The sequence below is a fragment of the Tarenaya hassleriana genome, unplaced genomic scaffold, assembly GCF_000463585.1.
Source record: "Tarenaya hassleriana unplaced genomic scaffold, ASM46358v1 Cleome200, whole genome shotgun sequence".
Taxonomy (NCBI): domain Eukaryota; kingdom Viridiplantae; phylum Streptophyta; class Magnoliopsida; order Brassicales; family Cleomaceae; genus Tarenaya; species Tarenaya hassleriana.
In genome coordinates this window covers 23,515-33,705 of record NW_010965374.1, presented here as the reverse complement: position 1 = coordinate 33,705, position 10,191 = coordinate 23,515, and the positions used below count along the sequence as shown (strand labels likewise).

The following is a 10,191-nucleotide window of genomic DNA, read 5'->3' as shown; positions in this document are numbered from 1 at the left end:
CAACGGATGCCCGTTGGAAATGAAGAATGTAACGGGCATCCGTTGGAATTTATCAGCGGATTCAATGTTTCAACAATTACAACGGTCGTCCGTTGGAATTTTCCAACGGGTGTCCGTTGGAATTCTGGTGTCGATTCAATTGGTGCGCTTGGATTCCAACGGATGTCCGTTGGAATTTTACAATTTTTTAAAAAAAATAAAAAAAATATGATAGATTTTTCAAAATACAAATACATATGAAAACAATAAAAACAAATAAGTCTATATAGAATCTTCATCACTTTCATCATCCGGAGTTGTATCATGGTCCGAAACGAATTCGTCTATATCGTCTTGTATGTGTAACGAATCATCAAGTAACTCGTCGTCTATGTCAGGAAGTGCAAGTGTCTCATCGTAATCATCATCTAGTCGGATGGGAAGAACCGGATCTTCGAGTTGCTCTTGCATGGGCTCATCGAGATCTTGTGTTGTCGACGACGAATCCACGATAATTAATCTTCGTGGGTTAATCTTCAAAACAGCCGACCATTGATCTTCCCGTCACCGTTTCACCGATGTCGCAGAATGTTTCGGATATGGAATGAAGCATACCTGGTCTGCCTGATCTGAAAGTATAAAAGGATCGTACTTTGCATATGAACGTTTCGGGTTTATGTCAATACCTCCCCATCGATTTTTCCGTGAGCCGCGTCCCGACGTTGTATCAAACCAATCACATCTGAATATGATTGTTTTCAACCCGACTAATCCTGGATACTGGAGTTGGAAAATCTGACGAAGAACCCCAAAGAAATCAGGATCTTCCGATGACCCGCTTTTTATACAAACTCCGTAATTGAACGTGGATTTATGTATCCCATGATCGTAAGTGTGAAACGTGTATCCTCGGGTGAACATTATCGGCCAGCAAATGACTTTTCTTCCAGGTCCATGTGATATATCTCTGATCCATGCCGAAATTCTATCACTATAAATAAAAAAATAAAATAAATATTTAAAAATAAAATAAATAAAATATTTATTTTATTTTTAAATATTTATTTTATTTTTTTATTTATTTTTTTATGTTTTCCAACGGTTATTCCAACGGATCGCCGTTGGAAATAATTTTAAATTCCAACGGACGGCCGTTGTAAATACCGTTGTAACATTTCGACGGCGTTTCCAACGGATATTCTAACGGATATCCGTGGCAAATACCGTTGTAAATCCGTTGGAAAATTTCTAACGGATATTCTAACGGTCCCGTCGGAAAATAGCCACGGATGTCCGTTGGAATTTCCGTTGATATATCCCGACGAACAAATCCGTTGGAATTCCGTTGAAAATATACCACGGAAAAACCGTTGGAAATCCGTTGAAATATTCCAACGGATGAGGGCGTTGGAATTCCGTTTGGAATTTGCCACGGAATTCCAACGGACACCGATTTCTAACGACGATATTCCAACGGATAAATCCGTTGGAAATCCGTTGGAAAAGTTGAATTCCAACGGATTTTCGACCCTTTCCAACGGATTTGCCGGTTGGAATTTGAGGTTTTTTTTGTAGTGGATATCCATACGAGCATGCCCTCTACATCAAAATTCATGGAGGAGATATGTTGATTGTGTGCCTGTATGTGGATGATTTAATCTTCACCGGGAATAATCTGTTGTTGTTCGAGGAATTTAAGAGGCAAATTACCAAAGAATTCGAGATGACTGATATTGGGTTGATGGCGTATTATCTCGGAATCCAAATCAAGCAAGAATCAATTACATTAGAAGATATATTGCAAAGAAGGAGGTGGAACTTCAATATGTCAAGTCTCATGACCAGATTGCAGATATCTTTACGAAGCGATTGAAACGAGAAGATTTCGAAAGGATCAGGAGCGCGCTCGGAGTCACCAAAATCAAATTTACGGGGGAGTGTTGAAATTAAATTTGATTTTAAAAATCAATTAAATATTTTGGTAAGTTTTATGGAAAATGTTATTAATATGGAAGATGTGTAAAAATGTGATGAAATTGTAGTTTAGTGAGGTAGTTAGTAATGTGTAGAATATGTGTGGAAGAAAATTAGATAAAAATGTGTTTAATAAGTGAGTTAGATATGCAATTAGGTGTGGGTTTGTAGTATAAATATGTGTGTTTGTATGGAGTTTAAAATCAAGCAAATTTGAAGAGAAAAAAAATTCATTTCCTCTTCCAAAAATCTTCAAATTCTTTCTTCTTCCAAATATTTCCTAATCTCCTCAAAAAATCCTAAACACTAAATAATTCTCCTCCCTCATTCGAATAATCCTCCCCCTAATCCTACACTTACACCGTATATTTATATGTGTTCATCATCTTAAATCAATAAAAAAATGTACAAATTTGTTTTTTTTAATTTAAAGCTATAATTAATGGTTTAAAATAACTAATTAAACACATGTTTTTTTTCTAATTTAAAAAAAAACTTAGAAGTTTTTTTTCCAAGTTTATCCTAAATCGAAACAAAAATAAGAGCAAACTTTTTTTTGGTAAAGAAATAAGAGCAAACTTAATATTGTCAGAAATTTTTATTGCTATAGGACTTGTATATTTATTTTTGGAAAAATCCCAAAAAAACACCCAACTTTCAAATTTTGACAAAAAAACACTAAACTTTTTATTTTATCAAATAAATATTAAACTTTTTAAGTTTTACAAAACAAACACTTCTCTTCTACGATTATCAAAATAAACAAAATGACCGACATGACACAACGAGATGCAAATACGTCATATTATTTTATTTAGTTTTTTTACAATCGAAAAGAGTTCATGTATTTTTTTGGATCACTAAAATTTTTTTTTTATAATCGTATAAAAGTTCATATATTTTTTGTATCACTTAAAAAAATTTAGTATTTTTTAGATTCGTTTAAAAAGTTTAATGTTTATTTGATAAAAAATAAAATTTAGTATTTTTTTATCAAAATTGAAAAGTTTAGTATTTTTTGGAAATTTTTTCTTTATTTTTTATTATGATAAAGGACTTATATATGACTAAAAATATTCAATATTATTTTTTTAATATCTTCTTTTATTTATTGTACATTCAAATATTTTTTATAAAAAATCAATCTAATTTATTATAAATAAGTTATGATAAAACGGTTTACAGTTAACATCAATCGATATCATTCAATATATATGATACACATCGTGTATATACGTCATGATTTATTAGTGATATTATCGTTATTATTATATTACACGTGTCTCAAAACACCGTCTCAGAGCACCGCATAAAAGCCTCACCTGGGGGAAAAAAAATTAATTGTAAAGGAACGAAAAAAAGAAGTCCAGAGAAATTTTCCCGGAAAAAGCAAGAAAATAATATCTTCGTCGTCAATTTCAAAGGGCTTCAAACGCACCGTATCGTCAAAGCGCCGATGGGGCAAATTTTCTCTCGACGCGCATGGTCTTCGAGAAAGTGCTTGGGTGGGGTTGGGAAAATTTCTTTTCTCATTTTTCTCGAATTTTTCTTGTGCTCCCTTTTCCAGAAACTAAAAAAAAGTTAAAGGGAAAACAAACAAACCCTAAAACTCGAGAACTTTTGTCCTTCTCCAATGACGCTTCCGAATCTTCTCCATCGTCTTCTTCGCCACCAGATTTCGCGTTCATTGGCGATCTGAGTTGCGTTTTCCATCGATACGTTTTACGGAGGTATGCGACTTCCATTCTCTCTCGTTATCGTCGTCTTCACTGTTGCAATCTCTTGTTGATTACGTTTCGGTGGATTTTTGTGTTCGCAGTTCAGCTTATTGAGCTAGAATCTTACTGCGTCTGATAATTTTATACTGTAGTTTTTGTTGGTGAATTAGTTTGAGCTCTTCCAATGTCGGAAACAGAGATGAGTGTTATTTGGTTTGTGCTCACTGCTCATTTCTACATTTCTTTTTTGAGCCACTGAGAACTCGCGATTCTTATCATTGAAGCTTTGATTTCCCACATTCACTCTCCGTTCGTAGGCTTAGCTCTGTGTTGTATTGTATCTTTGGGTTTCAATTTTCAATCGGTTAGACATTGAAACATGGGGATTGCTGCTTTTTGGATGTAAAATATGAACTGTAGAAAATGAGCTTCGCATGTTCTGCAGCCATTAACTAGCTGCTATACCTGTAGTTAATTTCATGATTCGATAGGGTCTTGAATTCGATGTTTGTTCTGTGAAATGAGTAACGGATTATTTGAGCGGTTGATTGCTGCCTATATACATGAAGCTATGCATTCTTAGAACCTCCAAACAATGTAGGTATAATATCCGGTGCGTTAATAAAAGTGAAGTTGATTTGCTAGAGCTCACCCGCAGGCTGCATGTCTCAAACATATCAGTGGTCTTCATCGTAATCTCGTCTTGTTTAGGCCAAGCTAGATGCTGACACAAAAGAACTCGGTAGCTTATCCTATTTACCTGATGTCTAGAGTTCTGTCCTGTTCATGGGAAATAATTGCATGTAGTTCCCTTCTTAAAAAAAAGACACTAATGATCTTCTCATTCGAATGGGCTAATCAGCTTATTAGAGTTGTTTTGGCTTTATTAAGTCTTACCGGTCATTGTTCAATTTTGAAATACTTTTAGGTTGCTTATGCCTTGTAGGCAGGGAAAATAAATGAAGGATGAAGAAGGATTCTGAATATTCTTGGGTTGTATTATAGTTATTTTTCTTTTATTTTATATCACTGGAGATATGTATACCCCATCGTTGATTATGCAGTTTCTTGATGTTACTTGTCTAATTCTTTACTTCTGCTGAAGAAACAAAATCTAGTTGTTTCCATGTATTAGGAGTTTCAGCGTTTGGCAGTTTACGTCGCTACTCCTTGATGTTTGTTTGCGGCAAGTGCCGCAAGTCCTGTGAGTTTGGCAATTTAGTGATGGTATTTCCAACAAATTGATTATTAAAAAATGTTAGTACTCAGTTATGTTGATGGATATGTTGGTTTTCATATGTGTTAGTGAGTATGAAGGGTGATTGATTTAGCATTTCAATCCTCGATTGGACTGTCCTCAGGTGCCCTTTATTGGGCTCAAATCAGGGTTTTTGGTTCATATTTTTTTATGTTTGGATTCAAACTCACCACAGAGTAGGTGGCACATTAATCATGTCTCAACCAACACAGCTGAAGATGCGGGTCTGAGCATATAGTAATTTTAACTGTCTTTACTGGCTGATATGAGCATAATTATCCAAGGTAGTTTGCTTAGTGATACAGTGCTATGGGTTATGCATGATATTATCATCTGTTCCTTTATTTGTACTGATGTTTCATTTAAAAGTTTCCACTGGCTGCTCAAGATAGATGGTGGCCAAACTTGTTCTAAAGTGTTACGCCCATAATTTTAATTTCTCTGAATTAGGAATGGAGCAGTATGGCTTGCAAGGACAGAGGAGACAGGTGAAGCATAAAGGAAGAAATGTTGTATGGTCCATCGCAATGGATAAGTGTCTGATCGAAGCTTTGGCTGTCCAAGCAAAGAATGGGAACAAAATCGACAAGTGTTTCAACGAGAATGCATACACTGCTGCTTGCTTTGCTGTTAACACTCGTTTTAACCTGAACTTGAATAACCAAAAAGTCATTAATCGTCTTAAGACCATCAAGAAAAGGTACAAGGTAATGAAGGACATACTTAGCCAAGATGGATTTTGGTGGAACCCAAACACGAAAATGATTGAATGTGAAAGCGATGAGCTCTGGAAGAGATATATTTCTGTAAGTATACCGTCCTGTCATCAATTATCTCTTTTAATGCATATGGTGCCCTGTAAACAACTGATAGATCTGAAATGATTGGACAGGTCCACCCCGATGCAAAAGCATTCCGGGGAAAGCAGATTGAGATGTACGACGAGCTTAGAATAGTATGCGGTAACTATCAAGCCCCGAGCCGATGGGCTAGGATGAAGGATGGAAACCATATCAATGACATGAAAAACTTCGATGACGACTCTGTTTCGCTCCCTTTACCAAGTTCAGAAGATGCAAGTGATACAGACGGGACGGAATCATACACAGGTTCAGAAGAATATATGCACGAAAATGGTCAAGACCCTCTTCCTCCGCATCCGACTAGACAACCTCTTAAAAGACCTCGAAGTTCAGATGCATTTCAAGAGGCAATGTTAGCAGTGGCATCTAGCATTCGGCGTCTGGCTGATGCAATGGACCAAACCCGAGCTTCGATCAATGCTTCAGAACTCCTAGAAGCTGTGATGGAGATCGATGGATTGGACGAGGCTAAACAGATGTATGCATTCGAATATCTGAATGCGGATCCAATAAAAGCTCGGGCTTTCTTGGCGTACAATCCGCGGATGAGGAAAGTATATTTGTTTCGACAGTTTTGGTGGTGGAAGTAACTCGAGAACGGTTTTTCGGTATAGTCTAGGATTCTCAAGGAAGACAAAGAAGTTCATCTGATTCTATATATTTTTTGGGGGGAACACTGTACAGATGATGGATTTCAAATGGTGAAAATTAGGGGCTGAAATCGGCTGTTGTAGAGAAACAGTTGAAAATCACATGTCTGCGCCATTGTAGCGCAAAAGGTTAAACATTGGGACCTGTCGGATTTTGGTCAGAACATCAGTAGTATTATTTAGGGTTTTAAGGATCACTGGATATTGTCTGAAACTCTCATTTGATGTTAAACCCTAAAATGGTGGTGTTTTGAAGCACAATCCGGTTTTAGGTTTGATTTTGGTGTGTGTTATTCAGTATCCGGATTGATCGGGTCAAAGAAACCTAAGTTAAAAGTAATATTCGGTTTGGTTAGGTTCATTTCAATCAAAATTAAAAGTGAATGTTGATTCCGGTTCGGTTCTCGGTTTTAGTTCAATCGCAATAAAATATTACTTAATACACTGAAATCAAATTTTGTTAGACTTGGGTTCGGTTTTCTTTGGTATTTGAAATAATTGGGTTGGATACCTCTGTCTTGGCTATCTCAGTTAAATGCAAAAGTTTGTTATGTTCTTTGGATTAATGTCAGTCCCACAGTCCCAATAAATTGCTATAGTAAATAATTGAAATAGAATTGGGTTCGGTTTACTTTGGTTTTATCCAGACCGATTTGGTTTGTTTGAACACCCCTGAAGAAAAGAAAACAGAATTCCAACTGTTGCTCGTGCAATCAAATTGCAAAGATGAGAAACTTGAGGTCTTTCCTAGAGGTTGCTTTTGAAATCCTTGGTTTAACCTTGGCCCCTGACATTACATGACTAATGTTACAAAGAACTGATCTATCTCTTTCATGAACTTGATTATATATACCTTCTCATTTAGAAATGGATCGACCAGATATGTGTGGTTCTCTGCCTCATATCCAATCTTCGATCTGTTTCGTCGCTGTTTCACCAGTAATCTCGGCATGAGCAGGAACCGTTCTTGAAATGGTGAAACCGCTGAGTGTCCCTTACAATGATTTCCCGGCCAGTCACGAGGGAAATGTACTTGGTGGCGTTGTGGCAATCTCTGCAAACTCTCAGGTTTTTCCTCACGTGAATGGTCGTGCCCGGGCTTGTGTTCAGTAGCCCAAATGCTATAGCCAGCTTCTCGCTATGGCTATTCAGCAACTGCTCCTTGACATCATGTTCGACATCATGGACTGAATTCGTGTCGGGTACGTATCCCGAGCCCTTGATTTCGTTCATCAACTTCTTGAGAAAAGCATAAATCTTCGGGGATTGGGGATGCCTCGTGCTCCCGGAAAAAAAGCTGTGAACCTCGTTCTTTATCTCGACCATACTACAGCCGGGTGTTTTACGGAGCCCTTGTCTCAACATCGACACTCTCACTTGTCCTACTTTTTCCCACATCGAAGCAGTGCGGTATATATTTGCAAGAAGTACATGGTACCTGCCATCATCCGGATTCAATTTGAACAGTTTTTCAGCCGTTTTCTCTGCAAACTCGACGTTTTTATGAATCTGGCAAGCGCCCAACATGGCTCCATATACATTGATAGCTGGATTAACAGGCATCTTCATTATAAAGTCCCAGGCTACGTTTAACCGTCCAGCTCGACCCAGAAGGTCAACCATGGCTCCATAGTGGTCCATCGTGGGTTCTATGCAATAGTTTTCCTTCATCATTTGGTAGTATTTAAGACCTTCCTCCACCAAACCCGAGTGGCTGCAAGCAGAGATCACAGAGAGAAACGTCACACCGTTTGGTTTGATGGTGCCTTTACACATTTCTTTGAACAATTCCACAGCAGATTTGCCGATACCGTGTGTCCCGTATCCATCTATCATCGCGTTCCATGTTGTCACATGACGCTCATTCATCATGTCAAAGATGATTCTCGCGGTTGTAATAGCTCCGCATTTGGCATACATGTCGACTAGAGCTGTCATCACGAAAACGTTCTTATCGAGACAACTTCTGACCACAAGCCCGTGCATCAACTTTGCCTGACGAGTGACTGACAACTCTGCTAGAGCAGTGATGACGCTCACAAATGTGAATGTATCCGGTTTTATGTTCCGAGATTGCATCTCATGGAAGCAATTCATAGCTTCGATAGCACGACCATTCTGTGCAAAACCTAATATCATCGCGTTCCAAGATACAAGTGTTCTGCTCTCCAATTTCCCAAATATAGAAGCTGCAATATCGACTTCCTTACACCGGCAATACATGGATATCAAAGAGTTCACTACCGAAATATTTCTATCGAGATCCAACTCAACTAACAACTTATGAATGAACCTCCCTCTTTCGAGGTCCCCGAGATCAGCACAAGCATGCAAAGCTCCCATGACAGAGACATCAGTTGGTCTCACCCCATCGTCCAACATCTTCTGAAAAATCATCATCGCTTCCTTAGGGTTCTCATTCTGCACATACCCATCGATCATCGAGTTCCAGGAAACGACATTTCTTTCCAACATCCCATCAAAGAGCTGTCGAGCAGTGGCCAAAGATCCACACTTTGAATACATATCAACTAAAGCCGTCGAGATATTCACGAGAGAATCAAATCCAGCCCTGACAACATATCCATGGATCACCTTTCCAATATTCAAAGACCCCAAATTCGAGACAGCAGGCAAAACAGAAACAACAGTGATATAATTAGGCCTCAGATTCCCCACGCACATTCGAGAAACCATTTCCAACGCCATCCTTGCAAAACCATTCTGTGAATACCCAGCAACCATGGTGTTCCAAGAAACCAAGTCTCTCTCAGGCATTCTATCGAACACCTTACAAGCTTCGTATATCTGCCTGCACTTTGCATACATATTCTCAAGCCCAGTCATGGCGAACAAATTCGAAGAGAATCCACTCTTCACCAACTGCCCATGAATCTCCTTTCCCCTCCTAAGCTCCGACTCATCTCCACAGACTTTCAACAGATAAGTGAAGCTATACACAACGGGCTCAACATCGTCATACCTCATTCTGACAAAGAATTTCACAGCGTCATCCAAATCCGAGATTTTAGCATACCCTTTGAGCATGGTGTGATAAAGAACGTCGAGCTTGTCGTCAATCGGTTCGAAAACACGGACAGCCTCGGACAAGCTGCCGTAACGGCAGAACAAGCTGACAAGCTTTGTCTGAAACAAGTGCTCGTGAAAAAGACCGTTCTTGTAGATGAGAGGGAGGATTTGACGAAGTTCTTGCAGAGAAGAGCATTGCTCCAGGAGGAGAGCAGTTGGGTGCTCGTAGACATTGGAAGGAATGTATGTTCTTTGAGAAAGGAAATGACGATGATGATGATGATTTGGCAACGGCGGAGAAATTGGAGAAGCCTGCACCAGTTGAGAGCTCATATCGTTGTTGTTTCTCTGTTCATCGTCTTGCGGGTTTTTCTCCAGATTTTTGTGTACTGGCTTTTGCCGCTAAGAGACAAATTCGCCGGAAAAGGACATCGATTCGTTCTCTGAAGTAGAAGACATTATCATTAATGGCTGAGTTCGTTTCTTATTGTAGAAGATATGTGAGAATGGCAGTGACATGAACATGTCTCAGGTAAAAGTCAGTTCCTTTGAATTAGACAAAACACATCTCACGAGCCAAGATTTAATGAAAGTAAAATTTAACTGAAAAAAGATGAACAAGACGAGGTTCAATCTCTCCAAACTTGGAATCAATGGGCAAAAACATCAAGAGCCTTTGGGTATTTCCTCCTTGGTGAGTTCTTCGTCTCGAGAACTCA

The 10,191-nt window shown here is 38.5% G+C and overlaps 2 protein-coding genes across 2 annotated transcripts; one reads left to right on the top strand and one right to left on the bottom strand.

The window, feature by feature from the left end:
* The first annotated feature begins 3,314 nt into the window (after positions 1–3,314).
* LOC104814049 lies at positions 3,315–6,720 on the top strand. The gene is made up of 3 exons (XM_010541893.1): positions 3,315–3,683; positions 5,380–5,735; positions 5,822–6,720. Exons 2-3 carry the CDS (start codon positions 5,382–5,384, stop codon positions 6,380–6,382), a joined length of 915 nt encoding a protein of 304 aa, XP_010540195.1. The 5' UTR covers positions 3,315–3,683; positions 5,380–5,381; the 3' UTR covers positions 6,383–6,720.
* A 399-nt stretch (positions 6,721–7,119) lies between these two features.
* Positions 7,120–9,981, bottom strand: LOC104814048 (pentatricopeptide repeat-containing protein At1g11290, chloroplastic). The gene has a single exon (XM_010541892.2). The coding sequence runs from the start codon at positions 9,803–9,805 to the stop codon at positions 7,376–7,378; it is 2,430 nt and encodes an 809-aa protein (XP_010540194.1). The 5' UTR covers positions 9,806–9,981; the 3' UTR covers positions 7,120–7,375.
* Between the last annotated feature and the right edge of the window lie 210 nt (positions 9,982–10,191).